The sequence below is a fragment of the Odontesthes bonariensis genome, chromosome 2 (genome assembly GCF_027942865.1).
Source record: "Odontesthes bonariensis isolate fOdoBon6 chromosome 2, fOdoBon6.hap1, whole genome shotgun sequence".
NCBI lineage: Eukaryota > Metazoa > Chordata > Actinopteri > Atheriniformes > Atherinopsidae > Odontesthes > Odontesthes bonariensis.
In genome coordinates, this window is record NC_134507.1 from 10445480 (window position 1) to 10468559 (window position 23080).

General features: G+C 37.8%; 1 protein-coding gene across 2 annotated transcripts in view; it reads left to right on the forward strand.

Moving 5' to 3' along the window:
• The first annotated feature begins 929 nt into the window (after positions 1–929).
• The window catches only part of macrod2 (mono-ADP ribosylhydrolase 2), a 432443-nt gene continuing 410292 nt past the window's right edge, over positions 930–23080 (forward strand). For both annotated transcript variants that reach the window (XM_075476803.1, XM_075476812.1), the window contains exons 1-3: positions 930–1144; positions 3947–4048; positions 9071–9184. In XM_075476803.1, coding sequence (XP_075332918.1) covers positions 1108–1144; positions 3947–4048; positions 9071–9184 — 253 coding nt within the window. In that variant the 5' untranslated portion in view covers positions 930–1107. The remainder of the gene's footprint in view (positions 1145–3946; positions 4049–9070; positions 9185–23080) is intronic.

Consider the following 23080-nt stretch of genomic DNA (forward strand, 5'->3'; position numbering starts at 1 on the left):
TTAAAAATCTGTTCTAGATGTGAGAGGTGATTAGCCTACTTTGTGTTAATATCCTAAAAAGTGCAGCAGCTCAGTGTGATAAAGATCTTTAATTTGGCTGCATTATGATGTGCTTAGAGAACAATTTACATTGCAACATTAAGATATAAAGAGTCCAAACGGAGCAGGAGCATACTGTTTGTTTGATGTTAATGTATTCAGTTACACATTTACCCTTAGATACTGGCTATAATTCAGTTTAGAAAAAAAAAAAAAAAAACTGGATGAGGTTCATAGAAGCTACAGCTTGGATGAAAGAAATTTTCCACTCAGATAATGTCAGCGGTTTCAGGAGCAGATGGGTCTGGACCAGGGCAGTGCTAACACAACAGATGACAGACGGTGGTCTCTGGAACCATCCTCTCACATATGACAGCCTGACTTACTGGTCTGATAGGATGTATCCTGTGAGATACTGTCCTCTGACATGCAGGACTTGATACATCTTTATTCATTAAGTGTAAATAATGAATAATTATAAATAACATAGCAACTTTGAAGGAAAAATTAGCCAAGTTAGTAAATCTACATTAGGCCTACAAATAAAGTGTACTATCAACGGTTGCAGTTGCTTGCAACACTTAGATAATAGAATAAAAAAACGTAAACTATTTAAGCATACTATTTCTTTTTTTTTTTTTTTTTAACGTTAGAGGACTGTGCACTTATAGGGACTTCCGTATGAATATCGTGCCAGAGTTGCCCGGCGTAACACACTTACCGCCTCACACGCCAGGAGGATGAGCCGCCGGAAACAACCTACCCTCACTGTACTCTGTGTGAACGATTTGTGATTGACTACGAGCCGGACCAATCGTACGCCCACTTCCCCCTCTCTGTGAACCAATCGTCTGGCCCAATTTCGTACACATAATTTACGGTGCAATCACGGTAGGTTGAACTGACTGAGGTCCATAGAAATTTGACAGCTTCACAGGTGAGACAACCGTCCAGGGGCTGTTTCACTTTACATTTCTGTTTCATTCCCCCCCCGGAACTCTATTCTCTGTGAGCCTGGGGTTGCCACAGTCAAAAAACAACCACTCGAAGTCTAATCACTCCGGCAGCATGAGCAAAAAGAAAAAGGACTGGAAGACTGAAAAAGGTAAGGGTTGTTTTTTTGGGGGAAATGAATATCACCATCTCCATGGCAGACAGTATGAATTCTATCCATAGCAGAAGATTGACAGACAATATGGGTATTTCCTGGATACTGCTCTGGCATTTTCTAGACTATTCGATTATCCCATACGGTGACTGTACAGATGTTATATATTGCGCCTTTGTTTAACTGCCGTATTGCACGTTTGACATTCGCAACAACACTGTTCATTGCGTCTTGTCTGTCTATTAGCTTGTATTTTACGTGCTCTAATATGTTCCCATAATCTTCATGTATCTGTCTGTATTCCATTGACTAACATTTGCTGTCTTCCACCTGTATGATGCACGGACAGGAGCTCCCTGAGTTGCAAACACACCTTTCTGCAACTCATTTGTAGCATGTTGACAAACAACAGTCTTGCACAAAGAGAGGTGTTTCATATAAAACGCTAACACTTATAATAACTAATAACTGATTGTGTCAATTGTATCAAAATAACTGCTCCTGTATTTAAAAAAGCAAAGAGAAACTGACATATTATGAGAATTGTTTGTATTACTCCAGGTGCTTTGGGTCTCAGAGACACAGGATGGACCTGTTGACTTTCGAAAGGGCCAATAAAGTCATTTTTGGTTGTTGGTTTATTCAACTTCTGACTTCTTCACATACAGTAGAGCTTTTTCCTTGGAAACTTTTTATTCATGTCATAACAGGTGCTGCACAGGTGTGGTTAATCACATACATTAATGGTGTCAGCATTCCATTTCTTCCACCTTGTCCATTTATTTCACTGAGTGAGCATGGCTTTGATACCAGAAAACACTAAATGGAATGCAGCCATCGTTAAAGATATTCCACGCACCTGTGTTTTCCTTGCTCCACTGTTTTCTTCAACAATAGCAGAGGCAGTGCTGTATGCCCATTGTCTTCATCGTCATATCACATTTATGTCAGGTCAGTTTCCACCTCTAACCTGTGTTTATCTGACTTTACATATGAGACAGGGCTTGCTAGAAATCTTTGTTGAATTACGTGTCGAGTTATTAATATGAATAGTTCACCTTCTTTGTTATTACCAGTGTCTTGTCATGAAGCTCTTGTGAATTTATTTCGTTCCTTGCAATATGAAATAGAATTAGAGCCAGTCCACTTTATGTAAGCTAAGCTTAAGAATTCCTCACTTGTAGTTTAACATATTGATAAAGCACTTTAGTGTAATCCAGAGAGCTTTGCTGTGTTCAACTGCCTTTATATTCATCCATGCAGAATAAATGAAGCTTTGGGAATAACATAATTAGGAAAGGGGGTGAGAAAATCCATTGGTGCTACAATGGCTATCCCCCACTCATGTAATACCTTTAATTTAAGCATGACTTACTGTGAGACTTTTCCACAGTATGACCTTAGGAATCTTATATTTCATATCAAAATGGGATCAGATGTTACTGGTATTAGAGGAAAGCCTCATAACTTATAGTTCCTTTTAAGAATAGAGTACAGTGTTTCTGCGATGTAAATCAAAATGCATTTAATTTGAAAGTGTTTTATAGGTGATGTCCACACAGTTTTATGTGCACAGAACATTTATCTGGCAACAGGTTTCACAGTGAAGTGCATAATTAGGGTGACGTTTCTTCAGCAGAGCAAGCCCCGTGCTGTCTGACCAAATGGTAGCAGTGTGAAGCTCTTTTGCAGTCAGTAACCATGAAGACAAGGACACAACATCGTGAGGACATTGATCAGCAGCTAGCTGTGTGATTTCAGACAATTACGATAGTTTTTAGTAAAACCTAAGAATCTAACAACAAATTCGGCACACAGATCAGTGGGAGTACAAAAGTAAGCTCTCCATACAGAGCAGACGGATCACAAAGTGCAGTAAAAACAATTGTTTGCTTTTGGCAACTTATTTTCATTACCCCTCAAACCACCATTTATGCCCACTTTATCCTGTTTTGAATTGCACAGGACTGGAGCTTGAATCCTACAGCTTGAAGTAGGGTCATATTGTTCAGAATCAGTTATTTAGGACCACATTTCCATAAAGGGGGCTGCACTGTCACCTCACAGCAGGAAAGTTTCAGGTTTGATTCCCGGCTGGGGCCTTTCTGTGTAGAGTTTGCATGTCCTCCCTATGTATGTGTGGGTTCGTGTCTGGCTCCCTCCCACTGTCCAAAACCATGCATGTTAGGTTAATTGGTGACTCTAAATTGTCCCTAGGAGTGAGTGTGAGTGTACATGGTCTCTGTGTGGCCCTGTGATAGCTGGTAACCTGTCCAGGGTGTACCCCGCTTCTCCCCAATGACAGCTGGGATAGGCTGCCATTGGGCTAATAGGCTAATCCCATTGAATTAACCGGGTATAGAAAATTAATTGATTTCCTTTAAGTAAACATAAAAAAAACTTTGAGAGATAGTGCAGGAGCAGTGTATTGTAGGACTCTAATGATGATATCAGCAGACTGGCAGAGGAGGAGTATAGTTCTAGACAAAACCCCAATCATAATGAGACCTGCAGCTATTCCAGAAATTGATGTTGGCTTTTAAGAAAAAAGGAGGGCAAAGGGAGATGGTTAGTTAGAAGGAAATGTTTGTGTGTTTAACTCGTAAAGCATGGTAATAGATGTAAATAAGGAAATTATAATCGATGAATGAATAAAAAAACTTTATTTTTTTCAGTTAACTTAAATTAGGTTCAGCGTTACACTTGTTATTACTTGTGTGCATATTTCTTTCTTTCTTTATATTTAATCATTCAATAGGAGTGAATGATTTTTCTCTGAACTGTTGCTTTCTTCAACAGAAAGACTGCTCCGTTTAGAATGGGAGGAGAGGCGCAAGGAATATCGTCGTCAAGATTTTACCCCTCTGGAAAAGATTCCAACCTGGAGACAGGAAAATGCTTGTAAGAAAAACAAAACAAAACACTCATTGTTTCAGGTGCTGAATGTCTTTCAAGTTTGCTGTAGATGATAAATGTACAAATTATTTCACATTTCTTTACCACAGCAAATAATCCAATTTAACAACTATGTTGTCATACAGAACATATGACAGAGGAATTTAGAGAACTTAACTAATCAGTAAGTTTTATAGTATCGATGTCAATTTATGAGAAAAATATTGTTAATAATGATGAAGATGGTGTAGAATTTATTCCATACCCCTTCATAGACGGACCCAGTATTATCACCCAATAAGTCACTGGGAGTGAATGAGCATCTTGTCGTTTTACATAATCCAGTACAAAGTGACTGTGGTAGAAGCTCCATCTACAAGTTCTACATCTTAAATAGAAATAGTTTGTTTAGTAAGTTTGAACTTTTTTCTTGATTTGAAAGTAGCTTGACAGGTCAAGGGGTCAGAGACGGAGAGGGATGACATGCAGGTAAGGGCTGCAGGCTGGGAACCTTTGCTTGAACCTGGGCTGCATCAAGGAGCGTCAACCTCAGTACAGTGAACCCTCGTTTTTCGCGGGGGTTACGTTCCAAAAAGAACCCGTGATAGGCGAAATCCGTGAAGTAGTAACCTGTATTTTTTTTTTTACAATTATTATACAATGAAATACTCCATAATACATTGAAACCAAAGAACAAAACCTTTTTACAGGCCCAAGCATTTATTTAACACATAAAAGTACTGTATAAACGTTTTTTTTTTTTTTTTACAAATAACTACTGTACTGTAAAATAATCATTTTAATCATCAATATGAACTGAAGGCTTCAAATTGCAGAGATCAGCACCGCCTCACCGCGACCCGAGTCGTTGGATTAGAACGGGAGAAAATGAAAAATGATTTTGAAAGAAAATACAAAGTACAGTGGGACAAATAGTGACTCGCGTGTATTTCACTGCTCTTCTGACTGAGCTGCTGCATCCTGACTCCGCTCTGTAGCGTTTTTTTTTCTTCTAAAGCCTGCGGTGCAGGTGTGTTTTTTCGAGAGAAGAACAGTTATCGGTAGTTGTTGTCGCCCTTTTTTCTTCTGGGCAAAAAGATTCTTATATACCGACATGCCACCATCAATTATGTTTGAGATCTGTAATGTACGTGTACATATTAAACCGCAACGTTATTGACACACAGGTAGAGAAGAAGCGGAGAGACTGTTTAGCCAATCAGAATGCAGAACACAATGCACGATGCAAATCCGTGAAGCAGCGAGACCGTGAAAGGTGAACCGCGTTATAGCGAGGGTTCACTGTACATTAAATACCTGCTCATCCATTTGAGCTCCTTGGTGTCCTGTAAGTTTAAAGAGTGAATACTCTAAGATCAATCAGTCAGTTTTGTTGAAATGGATGATTGTTTGTTTATATTTTCACACATCCTCATTATGGTAATCCTAAGAACCAAGAAACAGAAGTCCAGGTGCCCTTATGAAAGCGCTTTGGTTGAAATGTATGTTTAACATCAGAGAACACTTAAACGATTTAAGTATATGAGTCAATACCTTGAATTATAAAAGAAAGATGGAAGTCAACACAGCAGACAATATTTGTTAAAGCGACAAGTTAGGTTTCATTGTATAACAGATCAGAATTTATGAAATTTTTGTGTAATATATATAGGTTTTTAAAAACTATCTCAAACCATCATTATGTATAGGCAACTGACATTTTTATTGTTTTGAAAAAAAAAACACAGGCTCAGTCTTCCTTTGAAAAATGCTATTTCATATCTGCTGAAAAAAACCCCAACAAAATTCTTTAAATGTTCTCTTCACTAACTAACCCTGTACAATATCAAAGATCCTTTGGACAGTGGCCATTAAAACTAATATGATAACCACAGACTTGAACTTAAACATTTTAGGATAAACTCAAAGGAGGAGGAAAAAAAGATTAACTGTTCATCACAAAGTTTCAAGCAATATCCTCTGATGTGCTGAAGTCACACAGCTGTACATCGCCATGTCTCCTGATTACCCGGGGCTGTTTGCCTGTGTAATAAGTCATGGATGCTAGAAACATTTCTATAGTGCAGACAGGGCAATACTGAAATATTAATTGGTACTGAAATTCAGAGAGAAACTCAGTTGTTAGCATTGGCATTAAAACCATCAAAGCATTTTTTAAACTGTTGGGGTTGTTTTGACTCGAATCTGAGTTTTACACACTTGAAATGTAACATAGAAGGTATTTTATTATCTGAAGAGAGTGCAACTGTTAGTCTCTTAAGCCAATTCAGACTGTATTGGGGAGGCCTTGGCTCTGGAATAGAGTGATTGGTTTTCTTCCAAATAGAAGGTTGGCAGTTCGATCCCCAGTCCTTCCATCTGTTGATGGGTTTTTGGGCAAGACAATGAAAACAACATTGCCCACAATATGCCCACTGGCTTGTGATTACAAAGAAACTGTATATGGCCAATGGCACATTTGCTCACCTCCAAGTCTCACATTGTAACTGAGCTGGCTGTGGAATATAGATGGCTTTTCTGTACATTGATGCACTTGCACCCAGAGAGAAAAACTATGGTTGACAGTCATAGGATTTTAAATTAACTTTGTTGATTAATGCACATTTTCATTGTTTGTAAATTCCTGTTGACTTAGTAATTGAATTACTCTTATAAAAGGCTATTTAGTAATTCAGAGTTCTAATATTGACTTTTTTTAAAGTTGACATTATTTCTGATTGATCATACCTGTTTTTTTTTTTTTTTTAATGGTTGGTTGTGTTTCTCTCCTTATTTGATAGTATCAGCAGCATAGCAGGAATGCTAGTTTCCCATGACAAGTTCTAATTGCATTGCCTGATACACATTACAGAATTACAGGGACGGTTTTTAAAAAAAATCTCCAAGTCCTTACGCTTATGTTTTCTATGTAGTTTTAAAAGCTGAATCTTCTGACACGGGATCAGAGTTGTGCATTATGAGACATGAGCACTGCAGAGACTTTGGGACTTTTATAGGAAAATTTATAAGAATACTCAGGAACACTGTCTGAGATTCTAAAGCATAAGACATTTGTTGCAACAAGGGAACAATTTACATACAGAGGCTGTGATGCAAATGTTCAAAGATGCTAAATTCTCCACAAGCTTTTATAGGGTAAACAGACGGAGGTTTGCATTTTGTTTATGAGTCTGCCCTTCTGGAATATCCTCTTCTCGGAGCAGACAGTGCTGCTGATACCACCAAGGCTGTGGGACATTCCTTTCTGAGAGCAGACAGACAGTGGCGACCTCTGAGTGCAGCTGTTGTTCTCATGCATAGGTACAATAGTTGCAAAACATAGCTCAGTCTGCTCTTTTACTGACCTGGATCCACAGTCTTCTGCTCTTGCTCTTGGCTTGTTGTTTCTGTTTATGAGCTCGACTCTGCCAAACAAACTAGGTTGAGTGCTGCTTTTCTGCCCCATAAATGCACACACATCTCTGTGATGATGATGATGATGCACTGAAACCTGTCTATGGGTAAAGTTGGACAGAACCAACTCAAGAGGGAGTCCAGGAGAATTTGATTATTTTCAGTTGTTAGTTATTGAAAATGCTAAAATGAGAATACACTATGGCCCCGTCCAGACAAACGCAGGTATTTTGACAATCCCAGATTCTTCTTTGTGTCAGGAAACCATTATGAGATGATTGTTTCTTTTTTTTTTTTTTTAAAACAAACAAAAAAAACCCCATTTTCATTTAATTTTTTTTTTTAATGGGAACAGAGGAGGGAAAAACTCAGTTTTTAGATATAAATTAGATATCATCACCAGTTAATTAATTTTTTTCTTCTTCTGATAGTACGATTTTTAATTGTATAATTAAAAAATTGAAGTTCCTTTATATGTCTCTAGTGCTTAGAGACATATAAAGGAACTTCAATTACTCGTCCTTATTATAAATCTACAAGATTCTAAATATTGTAGCATTTCTCAGTTCTTTGTTTTTAGTGTTACTTTATTTGTAACATAATCTTTTATGCTTCTGGTTTAGGGGTAGGTTGGATTTGGGTGTATCATGTGGTGGATATCTTGAGGTCTTGTTAAAGCTCCTTTTCCATGTTTACATTTTCACTTTGTGATTTACTCTGGATAAAAAGTGCTAAACAAAAAATTACTTTGCTGAAATTAGTTTCAGATGTGTGTATTGCTTATTTCCTGTTTTTTACATTGTACAAGTAATTGTAAAGAACTTGTGTTTTTTCTTTTTCTGCGGTTACAACTACACCGTACTGTTTCGAATGGTCATATTATCGTTGACACACAAACCAAAATTGTAATGTAAACTTTGAGTGGATGCGATGTCAGTCAGGCCAGTGTTCATGTCTCATTCACTAGAGAACATAATTTGATATTTCCACATTTTCAAAGACGATTTCAGGAAAAGTTATGTCAAAAAGCAGGGGACCTACTTTTATGGAAAAACAAACAAACAAAAGGTTTTAAGTGAAGAGTTGATGTTGTAGTTGTTTAGTTGTATGACGTGCACATCAAGCATTAGGACACTGTGGCTTATGAGGAACTTGCTTTCAAAGCTATTTGGCAGTTACTTGTTAGCCCACATTGACAAGGATTTAGAGCTGCCAGTTGTGACTCACTCATTATGCAAGTTACAGTCAGATAGGGAAGGTTAGAATCAATATACACTGTGGTCTTCAAAAGTGTAGTTCTGTAACTTGAACGTTGGTAACTTTTTTTTTTTTTTTTTCTCCCCACCACAAGTAGCCACATCTTTTTGGCAAAAAGTTGTGGATATTTTTCTGTGTATTTTCAATGTTAATTCAATGAAAATTGAGTGATTTGGTTTGATTAAAAAGATGCAGCTAATAACAATGATATTAAAAAGATAAATGCCATTTGGGAACTCTTTGTAAAGAGCTATGTCTGTTCTAATACACAAATAATGTGAGTATTTATTCAATGACACAGCTACATATTTATAGTCTTTTTTTATTTAATGCAGCAGATTGTAATTTGTTTTTCAGCGAATGACAAAGAGGAAGAGAAGGAGCCGACAGGTGGAGGAAGGCTGAGTGACAAAGTATCTCTCTACAAGGGGGACATTACTGTCTTGGAAGTGGACGCCATAGTCAATGCTGGTAGGCACTCTTCCCTCTGACATTCTGGAAAAAACAAAATTTCTTTCCTTTCTTTCTTTCTTTTTTTTTCAGTAAAGGCTGTGCAGCCATTAAATTGTCCTTGGCTGCCCTCTACTGCTGAAATTAATGAAATACTTGTTCTTCTGGCATTGCACAAGTGCTGAATATAGAGACAAATGCATAGGAAAAATGTGAGACTTGACATTCCTCATTGATCTGACCTCCAATCAATGACTTATCTTGCTTTGCAACAGTAAAACAGAAGCTTTGTCACCAAATTTCTTTTAATGTCAAACATCTCATTTGTCTTTACTGTGGCATGTGTGATTATCCAATGCAACTTATGATCTGTTATAGTAGGGCTGGGCGATAATTCGATCTCGAATCGGGAACGCGATAAAATTTTGATCGATCTCGATAATCTACTCGTGACCTACATTTGATAGGCTATCACATGGCAAAAGTAATCACAGCAACGGTATCAGCGTCTGCCGGCTGCCGTCCAGTTAGGACACACACACTTCCCTGTTGTGAGCAGCATGGCTGCAGTTGGAGAGAGAGACGGAGATGGAGATGGAGAAGAGAAATGAAAAAAAAAAACAAGTTGGGGGGGGGGATGAGTGAAACTGGGTTCGAAGAAGGCGAGAATAATGCAGAGTACAAAGGCGACGACATATCCACACCAGAATCCGACGAAATTGTCGATTAAAAAAGGAAACGCAGAACCATTATCCCCAGCGCCTTTCCCGTGGTCTGGACCGCGCAGCGTTGGCCACGGAGAGGCAGGCCGGTGATTACCTGAATCTCCTGCCACGTAGCTGGGTCCTGAGTTTGCACAAAATCCTCACATAACGCAGCCTACTAAGCTGTGAGCAGGGAGTCCGACACGAATAAGAGTAGTGTGTTATGTCGAGCACATGTTCCGACAAAGACGGGGAACACCACTAATCTTTTTCATCACCTGAAGCAGCGCCATCCGTTTGAACACAGAATGCAAACTTTTTTTGATTAGTTGATGTTAGAGTGCGATGTCTGTCACTATAGACAATCTTTACACGCACATATACGTCGTAGTAGTGAGTTCAGAGCAACATGTTTCCTGTGTGTTCCTTATACAAATAACTGAGTGAGTTTACTATGTTTGTGAGGGATGTCTACAGCAGCTGAGACGTCGGGAGAGAGCTCCCGAACAGCAAGCGAGACAACCGCTGCTGGAGAGCAAACAGTTGACCGGTCAGATATAGGATTTTAATTTAAAATACCTGTTCTGTATTTATCTGAAACGGTTGTATAGTGTCACATATCATGTTCAACTTTGACAGAAAATAAATATTAATTAAAAATTAACCTTCTGATATCATCAAATCTCAATTAAGAGAACATTTAAAATTTGTTTTATATTTGTTTTATATCGTGATTATATATCGATATCAACTGATATATATATATATATATATATATATATATAACTTTTTCCAATATCGCCCAGCCCTATGTTATAGTGAGTAAAAGAGGGTTGACAGAAATACACAGTTATAGATACTAAAAGATTGCTTTATCTTTTATTGTTTTTCCTGCTGATCCTGGCAGCAATGTGGTAGCTATAGAGCTGTGTAGCAAATGTACATCAATGTGAGCTACACAATCTTTTTGTAGTTGTGTTTCAGAAAATGTTCTCCTTATCAGAGGTGGGTAGAGTAGCCAAAAATTGTACTCAAGTAAAAGTACTGTTACTTTAGAATAATATGACTCAAGTAAAAGTAAAAAGTACTCATCCAAAAAAATTACTTGAGTACGAGTAAAAAAAAAGTGCTTGGTGAAAAAACTACTCAAGTACTGAGTAAATTTTGAGTAATGTCTGATTTATTTGTTAACACAAGTATTCAGACAGACAAAAATACAAAATTATCTTCTTTGGGCAAATTAGAGTTAATCCAATTGATAAAATAAATTAAAATTGATGCGCACGAGAAACTTTCACTTTATTGTAAAACAGTGTAGGTTAGGCAGCAGGACGGGCAGAGAATCGTCATGTAGGTCAGCCGCGGCTATTCAGAGACAAAACACGGGAAGCCGGACAGCCTCTCCCATTCTCTGGCGAAATTGCTACATCTTCAATGTTAAATTGACGATAAAACAGTTATTCAAAAAACACAAGATATGCCCAATACTGCATTTACTTTCATAACTACAACATGTTGTCCTGTAGCTTAATGAAGTGATTTGTTCTGAAATCGCCGCCGTTCACTGAGGAAATCATGTTATGAAGCCGCCACTAACACCCAGGCTTCCGAGGCAGCCCGGCGTCTCTGGGGGAAAATTAGACGTGGGCGTGTCAATATGAGGGGCTGTGTCGTGATGATTGGAGTTAGTGTTTGTCCATCAGATCTTGTGGCAGCAGAATTTTTAAGCGGGGAGAAGCACGCTGGAACTGCAGTCCCAAAGCGGATACGAAAGAGACTGGTTGTCTGTCAAAGTGCTGTCGGAGTTTCCCTCATTTCCCATCGTTTCCATTTCCATCCTTTACACACATACACTTTTGTAAATATTACACTGTAAATAAGAAACACATCCTTGTGGTTTAGAAGTTTTGTCAATCATATTCCTGTTGTGCATTTGTTTGTCGTGTTAGCTAGTTTTGTCACAATGGCGTAATATGGGCTTCCCCTGTTTTAAAAGTCAGCAGCCGCCACTGATGTAGGTCTAATGTCAGACGCAGGTCAACTTTCTGCGGATATCAAACCGCGTAAGAGTAAGTATCCTGGGCCTAATTCTTTAAGTTTCACGTTCCCACCAGAAAGTTTCGGGTGCGCACGAGAAAGTTTCACGTTCCCACCAGAAAAGTTTCAGGTGCGCACGAGAAAGTTTCAGGTGCGAACGAGAAAGTTTTGCGTGCGCACGAGAAAACCTTGGGTCTTATTTTACTCTCATATGTCATTTTAAGGGCTCCGTACAAAATAGATAAATTAAAAATAATCTAGGTAAATTCAAGTACTTCATTAAAAAATAAAAGAGACTTAGGAAATGTTTAAAACATATATATATAACCTAAAAAACAAATATTTGCCTATCCACAGGGGAAATTAATTTAGGAAGCTTACCGCTACATGTTTGATCAAGTTAGATGTTGAATTTCTGAATGCTGAAATGGCGTATAACGTATATTTTGGTTGACACAGAAGACACATAATGTAGCTGCTATTTCGCACTTTTTGTAAGGTAAACATGCTTTTAGTATGAGGCCTCGTCTGTGTTTTCATTTCCGACCGTTGATTCTGATATTTTTCATCTATTTCTTTTTTTGTTTGCTATGACTGTAAATTGTAAAACTAACCCGTCCCGCCGCTGAGATTGAGTATGGTCATGTGACCAGAGCTATACTCTGCACGTGCCGAGACTGCACGGCTACGTTTGATTGGTGAAACACAGTCACGTGGTAGAGCCTTTGGTGGAAGTCTCTCTCTCTCTCTCTCTCTCTCTCTCTCTCTCTCTCTCTCTCTCTCTCTCTCTCGTAGCATAATGTAGTGGAGTAAGAGTACGGTTTCTTCTTCACAAATCTGTTCAATTAAAAGTAAAAAGTATAGTGATTTAAAACTACTCCTAGAAGTATAATTTTTTTCAAAAACTTACTCAAGTAAATGTAACTCGTTACTACCGACCTCTGTCCCTTATGCAGTGTTTGCAAACACATACATATACACATTACAGTCTACTAAGCAGTGTGCATCTTGTGTGAAATTAATGCTCTATAATTTATGCAAAATTGATAGATGTGAAAAGCAAACTGTTCTTTTGGAAAAAGAACAGTGAATTAAATCTATTTTGGAAATATGAGTATTGATGAGGGCTGCTTAACATGGCTTTCTGAATTATGAGCATCATGTAAGAAGAAGACAAAGATCGCACTCATCTGACTGATCTAAATGCCATGGCAGTTGTCAGGCTTGATCAGCATTTTGATCTTTACAAACAATGCACTAAGTAGGTATTATATGATTTAGGTAGTTTGTTTTTGTCGTTTGAGTCTTGTGATAACTGCTATGGGGTGAATTACATTGTTGTTTGCTATGAAGATTTTGTATTTTTATTTTGAGTGAGTTAGACTACATACTAGTGTATACAAGTCAAGCAATCATCTTTGCACCTTTAACTCACATCACTGCAGACCTATTTATTGTCTACATCTGCTTACAAAATCAAGGTTAATGTGAGCTAGGTTTCTGTGACTGGATGAGTAGAGCTTGTGAGATTGGAATTAATATTCAAGAGGAGACATTGTATGTTTTTTTGTCTCAATCATACGGTGGCCGACACGTGCAAACGCACTGCAAACAGCAAAACAAATCCAACAGTAAAACGCTGCAAGAGAAAAATGCGGCAATCACAAAAACGACCGGAGCACACGCGCTGCAAACCCCGAAACACATGCAAGAGAGAAACGCTGCAAACCCCAAAACACATGCAAGAGAGAAACGCTGCAAACCCCAAAACACATGCAAGAGAGAAACGCTGCAAACCCCAAAACACATGCAAGAGAGAAACGCTGCAAACCTCAAAACACATGCAAGAGAGAAACGCTGCAAACCCCAAAACACATGCAAGAGAGAAACGCTGCAAACCCCAAAACACATGCAAGAGAGAAACGCTGCAAACCCCAAAACACATGCAAGAGAGAAACGCTGCAAACCCCAAAACACATGCAAGAGAGAAACGCTGCAAACATCAAAACACATGCAAGAGAGAAACGCTGCAAACTTCAAAACACATGCAAGAGAGAAACGCTGCAAACTTCAAAACACATGCAAGAGAGAAACACTGCAAACATCAAAACACATGCAAGAGAAAAATGCGCTGCAAACTTCAAAACACAACGGAAGTTTGCCAGGCCACTAGGGGGTCTCGACCTGTGGGATAGGGGATCGACTATGGGAGATCTACCATATTAATGAAAGAGAAGAAAGTCAAAAGGTACGTTGTCATTTATGTCTTTTTTAAACACTTGGCCGTAATATTTTACTTTATTATAGAAGAGCAGCGGAGTTATGTCGCTATAATAAGATTACGACCAAGTGTTTAAAAAAGACATAAATGACAACGTACCTTTTGACTTTCTTCTCTTTCATTAATATGGTAGGTCGAGACCGCCTAGTGGCCTGGCGAACTTCCGTTGTGTTTGAAGTTTGCAGCGCATTTTTCTCTTGCATGTGTTTTGAAGTTTGCAGCGTTTCTCTCTTGCATGTGTTTTGGGGTTTGCAGCGTTTCTCTCGTGCATGTGTTTTGGGGTTTGCAGCGTTTCTCTCGTGCATGTGTTTTGGGGTTTGCAGCGTTTCTCTCTTGCATGTGTTTTGGGGTTTGCAGCGTTTCTCTCTTGCATGTGTTTTGGGGTTTGCAGCGTTTCTCTCTTGCATGTGTTTTGGGGTTTGCAGCGTTTCTCTCTTGCATGTGTTTTGGGGTTTGCAGCGTTTCTCTCTTGCATGTGTTTTGGGGTTTGCAGCGTTTTTCTCTTGCATGTGTTTTGGAGTTTGCAGCGTTTCTCTCTTGCATGTGTTTTGAAGTTTGCAGCGTTTCTCTCTTGCATGTGTTTTGGGGTTTGCAGCGCGTGTGCTCCGGTCGTTTTTGTGATTGCCGCATTTTTCTCTTGCAGCGTTTTACTGTTGGATTTGTTTCGCTGTTTTCAGCGCGTTTGCACGTGTCGGCCACCGTACAATCATGAAATGCAAATGCAGCGCAGGAAGGCAGTTTACTTCATCCAATAATGCATCCAGGTTGTGATTGAGCTACATTGTGGCCATGAGGCACTTAGTTGAGTTTAGCAGACCGTCAGAGGGTCTGTAAGGTTGGAAGAATTTCTGAATGCTTTTATAATTTTAGGTCTCAGCATGTGGCTTTGTGTCACTTTTTAAACTGCTGGGCCAGCTGCCTTTGTACAGGTGGTAGGAGTGATAAGAGCATATAGCAGTGGACTTTGCTGTCCAGTTTTGTTTACTGTATTTGCCAGCTCTGCACAGAACTTCTTGGCACAGAACAGTTTTTTTTCTTTTTTCTTTTTTCTTTTTTTAAATGAGGATGCAATGTTCCAACCCATATTCTTTGTCACTGGCAACAAAAGACTTTGATTTTACCTTATGGCATTTGTTGTATAAAAAAATGGTTGCAAACAATGTATTAGTTAGATAGGCAAGACGTCTTCTGACTTTTTGTGACTCTTGTCCAAAGTGAGTAGTGAGTAACACAGCTAAGCGGACATTGTGGATGTTGAGCAACACATTGATAAGATCTTTGGATAGCTTGTTCAGCTTCTTGCCTTTCATCTATTCATTGGTTCCAATCTCTTGCCCGCAGCACTTCCATTTTCTCATGCTGTTTTTCATTTAGGCTTGGCACCAGTACACTGCTGTGAATGAATTGCAGGACTTTTTCAGCACTGTGAGAGTATTAGTATAAAGCTTAATAAACTGTCAGAAGGCCCTTTTCTCACATAAATCAAACATGAAGTGTGGGCATATTATTTGTGCAAATTGTGGTCGAATGTATGTTGTGAAGCAACACGTTTTCCATTCTTCACATATTTAAGGTTTTTCATAATTTCATTTGAAGTGTTCAGTTCAAACATGAAATGCGTTGTACTGAACTTATTTACGTGCAGGGAGAGTGAGGTCAACTTGGTCTTGTGGTTCAACAGTTAAACACACTGATATGTTGTTACACTTGACTGTACTGTGAAAGGTAACAATTCTTTGTTGGCCATGTTGACACAGGTCATTTTTCATAATGGCACAGGTTAATTATGACTTTTATGTCTTTAAGATTAGATTAGTTGTATACTCTTAGACATTTACAAATTGTATCAACTGCAACTCAATGAAAAAACAATGATTCCTAAATATCAGCTTGTGATGTGACAAGCATATTTGAAATCATTTAACATTTGATATCTCATATACCCAAAGACAAATTTCTGGAATACATTTTTGCCATGAAAATGGTAATATCTCTAGCTTGGCATTGCAGATATGATTTCATCCTATAGCTTTCAGGGGATGTCAGGTTGCTTTATGTCCTCTGTTAAAATTTAATTATTGGGCTCATTGAGTTTTTAATTCTTCCTTAATTCTATTTGGCTGGAGGTTTCACAGGAGGTGCTCAAACTGTCACCTGGGTGAGAGCCTGGAGAGAGAAGGACAGGAGGGAGTTGTGGTGACATGTTGTTAACTGCGGTGTTAAGATGAAGGCAGGATGGCCATGTCATGATAAAGGTGCTTAGACTGCAGCATCCATTCTCCACAGATGGCCCATTTAAACCTTTTGTAAAGAATGCGCCCGCACTGGTCTGCAACTCCGCAGATTAAAATGCTTTTACTCTAATATCTTTAGCTTCTTACCACAATCTTCTTTCTTACTTAAATTCTAAAAAAAAAGATGAAATCATAGTGGGGTATAATAACATGGCCATAATTAAAAAAAACAACAACAGAAGTTTGACATATTAATGATGGAAAATGAGAACAGTTTACCTTTTGAATCAAGCTGTAAAAATCTTCTTTGGTGTTCTTCTTTTAATTGGTATAGTTGATTATGTTTAATGGAAAATGATGGGATTAAACAATATTTAAAGGAACACCTAAAGTGGGTTTAAAGTTTCAAGTAATTTAAAGTAGGCTGCTGTGTAGTGTCTTTGTTGCCTTCACATACCAAAGACAAGTTGTCTTCCATTTATTTTACCTATCTTTGTGCATGAAGTTCATTTGAGTGTCACTGGTCCTCTTTGATGGGAATGAAGTTGGACAGAAATGTGTGAAGTGGAGAGGACTGCCCTTATCACAATGATTGTGGTAATTATGCACAATGGATTAGATCATTTTTCCAGGAGCCAATTTTATTTCCCAGGCAATTGGGTTATGAATGCTATAAAGAACCTGTAGGGGTTGAGATGAGTTCAAGAAATTCAATTGGTATTGAGTTGAGTTGAGCCATTTGTACTAAAGTCATCAGGAGTTTGATGAGAGCACTGACCCACAGTGGGTAAAATACCATGATCCAGTTATGATTGACATCAATTCAAACAGTGCTAGCCCGGGGGTTGCTCTGCAAAAATGCATCATTGTTTACCTTTTTGGGCATTCATGCATAGTTTATGGAACCCTACATCCCTGGTCAGTACTTAATACAATACAATGTTACTCCGTGGTCATAGCGATGTCAAGTGGAAGTGCACCTACGGAAACCTTGTTACGAAGTGCAACTTTTAAAAAAAAAAAAAAATTTTACATAGCTGAGTGACTGAAACCAGAACATTACATGGATTGTCTTGGAGTGTATATGAGCTCAAATTTGGACAAGTGACACGAGCAAATAAAAAACTTAATTTTTAAAATTTGAATCACCCAAATTTATTTCTTGTGAAACAATAGCCACATAATTATGTTATTACTTGGAAAGCTATAGATCAGATGTTTGAGTGGTCTACCAATAGGAAGGTCGGAGGTTTATTTTCCAGGTCCTCTATGTGTTGGGGGGTCTTTAAGTGAGATACTTTCACCCCACATTGCCCATGATTTGCGGGGGAGCGAACATGTACTAGTACATTCTAATCTTTTCAACAGATGACACCTTCATCTCTCATTTTGAATTAAATTTAAAGTATATATATTTATTATCAGAAACAACTTGAATACTCATCAGACAGAAATAACGACTGCAATGTCCCAACCTTTCGGTGTTTTGAATGGTTTGATTGTAATAAATTTTAGAATAATGTTCTTTTCTATTGTTCTTTATCAATTTGATTTACATTATTGCATCCATCTAAAGTGTTGCTGTCAGGTCTTATCTTACCTGATTTTGGCATGATACATTAAACAATGCTATCAAATCTGCAATGAAATTTTACTTTAAGTTCCTCGGTGAGAAAATAACCTATGGCTTCTGATTTTGCTTTGTTCTTATGAAGGATTTTGTCAGTACGGACACTTCATTAGATTATCTCTCAGGCCTTGAACAGGCTGCCCAACACTCAGCCCCCGGAGAGTCTGGCTTGATGGGTCTATCTGTTGCTCTAGAGATTCTCACCCTGTGTCATAACCTAACTGACTAAGCAGCCGTGCTCCCAACTGTATGCTGGTCTCTTCCTCTCTTTGTTCTTTCTTTCATTATGCTGCTAGTGGTGAACACATTGGAATTCAACCTGTGTGCACACAAACACGGCTCTCTTTCCATCATTATAAAAGATTTTGCATTCATTTACATTCATTCTCTACACATATCTTTTACCCAAACCATAATCACTCCTTAGCCTAACATCTCAGTTTAGGAGCTCATCATCCATTGTTTGAGTATGGTGTTTGAGGACTTTTGTAAACATCAACATTAACCTCAAACCAAGTCATGCGAATGATTTTATGTTATGGACACAAGCTTTTTGTTTGCAAAAGTGAAGCCATTCTTTCAAATGTGACAGTGTATACAGATGTGTCACCTACAACATCAGAAGAATGACTAGAGTGCACATTCAACGTCAAGGCTAATGCTATATATAACAATTTAATGAAAAATTATCTACAGCAAAATGTTATGTGATCCTTTTTACAAATTTTCCAGCTCTCCAACAACTTTAATGAAATTCTGTTTGGCATAAACTTGCTAATAAATAAAAAGCATCATTCACATTCCTCTATCTCAGCTGACAAGTCTACACACACAGACACACAAGGTACAATTTAAAAAAAAAAAAAAAAAAAATCACGACAAGCAACTGGTAACTTCTTCAACAAACTTGTGATTGTTGCACTGCCACACCAAGAATGAAAATCAATGCACCTGGCTGAGGGAACTTGCTGCTCTGATGAACAGTGAAATGACTGCTGAGTGAGTTTTAGTGGGTCTTGCACTTAAAGGTCCTCTTAATCAGATCACCTTTGAGAGAAGTACAGCACAAGGACAGGATTTTCCCTGCCATTGCTTTGTGAATGTGAGGCGAGGTGACAAATCAGTTGGTAAACTTTCCATTATTCTTTTTATTTATTTATTTATTTATTTATTATTATGATTCTTCTTTTATACCATACAGTTACAATGATTTTTATCCTCCTCAGATTTTGGTCAAGATCAATGATTTTTTTTTAAATTTATTTTTTTATTACTTTGTACCATCAAGGCCAAATGGAAATAATTAGTAATCGAACCAATCCAGGCTGTCAGTCTATGTTGGTCTGGCACTTAAAGAAATTGGACTGCTAATGGTCTATGACCATATTGAGTGTTTGGAAGAATGAGCCTAAAGCCTTCCTTCCCAGTCACGCATTCTGTGACCCAGCCCACTTCCCTTTTCTCGAACACTCTAACAGACACACAAACTCATACAAGGGAGAACCAGTGAAACTGAATCTCTGTCTTTAAAGGCAGTTGTCCATGCTCATAAAGACCCATCATTCAGGTCATGCCCTCACTTGTCTCTGAGTGGATAGAGAACTTAAGTCATTGTTGTCAAGGTCTGAATGTCTCACCGCTTGCATCCCTGTTTTTATTCTTACTTTCATCTTGTCACTTATGTTCCCCTCTTTCCACAAAAATTTCAAAACGCCTATCCTTATGTTGCACATGTGCCAGTTCCCATCTATTAGTCCTGTGAGTACCTGAGTGGTATACGACTAGAATATGAGGGAGGATGGGTCTCTTATTGTGCCCCATACTGGCAGCACATTTTTGTAAACAGTAATATGTTTAGTGGTCAATTATAGATGACAAAAAGGAAATTGAATTATAAAGAGAAATTGTTACTTTTATTTGTAAATAAACATAATTCTTGATTATTTTAGCATTTTAAGGAAGTTCTAAGTAAGGCATGCTCTACATGCTGCATATGAGAGGGACTGCTTTTGATTAAAATTAATATTTAAAAACATGAGCCTCTTAAGCACATGGATTCTATGTTTTTGGTGGTGTAAAGCTTCAATTTAGTAAGTATAATTAGGGCAGTCCACTTACATGAATTCATGCACACAAGTTTTGTGCATCTTTGGACCTTTAGGGGGCACTGTGGATCCATATAAGTGTTGCTGACATTTCTGCTAAGTTTTAGAGGTGCATTGACTGTGCTGGTTCTGTATCTCAGATAGATAAATACCCCTTTCCTGCTTTCACTTCAGATGTTTCTTCAGAATTGTTTGTAACAAGTGGAAATTCCAAGACATCCTTCACATTTTCAAACATCTGTCTCAGCAACGGCTTAGATTGTGCTTTATGTTGTTTTCAGAAACTGAAATTTTTATTTATTCTTTTTTTTTTTTTAAATAACACAATGCTCAGTGCAAGGTTTCAGCTGTTATGCTATGTTGAAGAAGAGAGAGAATGGGTATGGATTTCTTTTTGCAAGAGAAATAAAAAAGATGGAGTGACTATTAGCTATAAGATAATGTACTTAAATGACGTATGAGACTAGCTCTTTACTGGTAATGAAGCAAGGCTGAATGGAGAGGGTTGCAGAAATCAACCCCAGATTGCTGACTGTTTCTACACTATCCCAGGCAGTGTGCGCTGCATTGTCATGACCAAAAGATTCATTGGTTTTCACAATACCTCTCTTTGACTTTCAGTTAATTCTCCCTGCTCTTGTTCTCTCTCCGTTTTCCTCAGTTGCCTCATTTTAGTTTAGTTTGTTTCGGTCCTAAAATTGCTGTAAACCTTTTTTCGACTCAAACAAATTCAAGCCATGTGCACAGCCAGCCTCTAAAAGTGTGCACCTTAGCAGAAATACTGATGAGCTGCCTGGTTGCAGGCCTGCAGTCGTAAGATTTTCTATAATGGCAAGATAATAGTTATGGTCTAGGTAATGAGCAACATAATGTTACAAGTAAGTAAAGGAATATAAAACACACGTTTTGGCAAGGGATGCAATTTTCTTACACCAGACACTCCATTTGATCATTTCATGCTTTAGCTTTAGAGTTCTAGTTTTCTCAGAGGGTATGCAGTCATTCAGATAAATTCACACTATTCAGCATACAGTGTATAGGCATGTTGTGGCACAAATAAAACAATGCAGTCAACGTTACTGTGACTAAATCTCAAAATTCCCCAGAAAATATCAGCACTTCATAGAAATTTGAAATGTCCTCTCTGTCATTTCTCTTAACAGCAAAATCACTCCATATAAGAGGACCTCTGAGCTACTGAAATTAAAAGCTGTGATGTTTGGGAGTAGTTTAAATGAGAATACAATTCCTTTAACCCCAGGCAGTTCATTCAGTTTTTGTGAGCATGCACAAGTTTCTCTGAGGATCCAGGGCCATGGTGATTAAAGGAGGTCTCAGCTGGCCATTTTAATGTATTTTAGAATAGCCAAGACTAATTTTTAAGGCATATGGCTGTTAAGATTCCAGAGACTTATTCCCAAGTTATGTAAGGCCAAACAGATGTAAAAGGGATACTTCAGAGAATTGTGAAATACATGGCGTCTCCTTATTGTATTAACAAACCAGTGTAAAAATGAAAAAACTGTCCTCAATATTGGACATTTTACTTCAAAATGAGAGAATGACTTGCAGATTTTTAAAACTGATCCTGCTGATGTCATTGTTGTAAAAAAATTTCAAATTCATGCGAACCAAATTAGTATTCACAGAAATGAAGCAAAAACAATGTTGAATCAATTTGTCACAACACTGTTAAAAAGCCTCTTCAATTATTAAGCTTTGAAAAATATTGTTGGTTCTACAGGAGGCTAACTAGCTAGAAAAATTTCGGTTTTGATATTATTTATTCTCTAAAATCAAAATACTAAGATAAGCAACAGTACATTGTTACTGTTATTTAGCTTTTTAGAATTGTAAATCTTAGTGTTAATCTTAAGTGTTATAATTTCTTTTGAGTAGATAAGTTCTGCTATCACAGGATAATCTATTTAAATTTTTTTTTTTTTTAAAATGAAGAAACTAGTTAATAACCTTTTCCAAACACGACAGTGTTCAAACTTATTATTGAAGAATCAAAGACACGTATGTTGCACGCTCATCAACAATCTTTTAAGATGCTTCGGACTTCATGTTGGAGTGTTTGAAATTTGTAGTCAGTTTATACACAAATTAGGTTTTATAGCAGTGCTGTCGGTACTGAACCATAAATAAACATATTAGCCTGGTTTGCAACAATGCCAGCTTTTCTTCAAATAACAAAAAGTATATTCAACATAAATTCAAAACATTGTAAAAATTCAATCAGCTTGTTGAAAATGTCAGGAGGCGCTCACAGAGCTGGTCTTTACTATTAAAGATAAATGCTGAATGCCCAGTAATAGAATTGAGTCTGTTCCACGGAAAATGTTTGCAGTCTGTGGCTTTTATTTGTACGTTTATTGAACGGTTCTTATGTCCGTTGAAGCTCCACATTGTTGGCAGAGCTTAAAATAAGCTGCATTACTAGAAAAGTATTCTGTCCATAGCATTTTGTATAATCTCTCCAATAACTCTAACACACCCCTTATGCTAAGTTGTTGAAAAACTCATCTGATTAAAATGTCATTGTGATTGACCTGTGATGTTTTAATTGAATACGTTTCATCCACTGTACACTCTAAGCAAATTCATTGAACTCCAGCAATCTGCAACAGCTCTCAGGGCTGCGTGGCTGCACAGATGTTGCCCCTGTGTATGGTAATGAAGCAAAGACTGATGAAATGGATTTCCCTTGTGTTGACACAAGTGATTGTGTGGTTACTGCAGGGCTTAGAGAATGTGGACTCATTATATACAAAGACCTTTGTTCAGGTAATAGAAACAAGGCTGGGTTCTGTTGACAAAGATAAATGGTGAGCTGCCTGCGAAATGTCCAGGAGATATGATTTTATTAGGTATTATTGAGTTATTATTTTGGAAGGCCTTACAGCATACAAGTCAGTGTTTG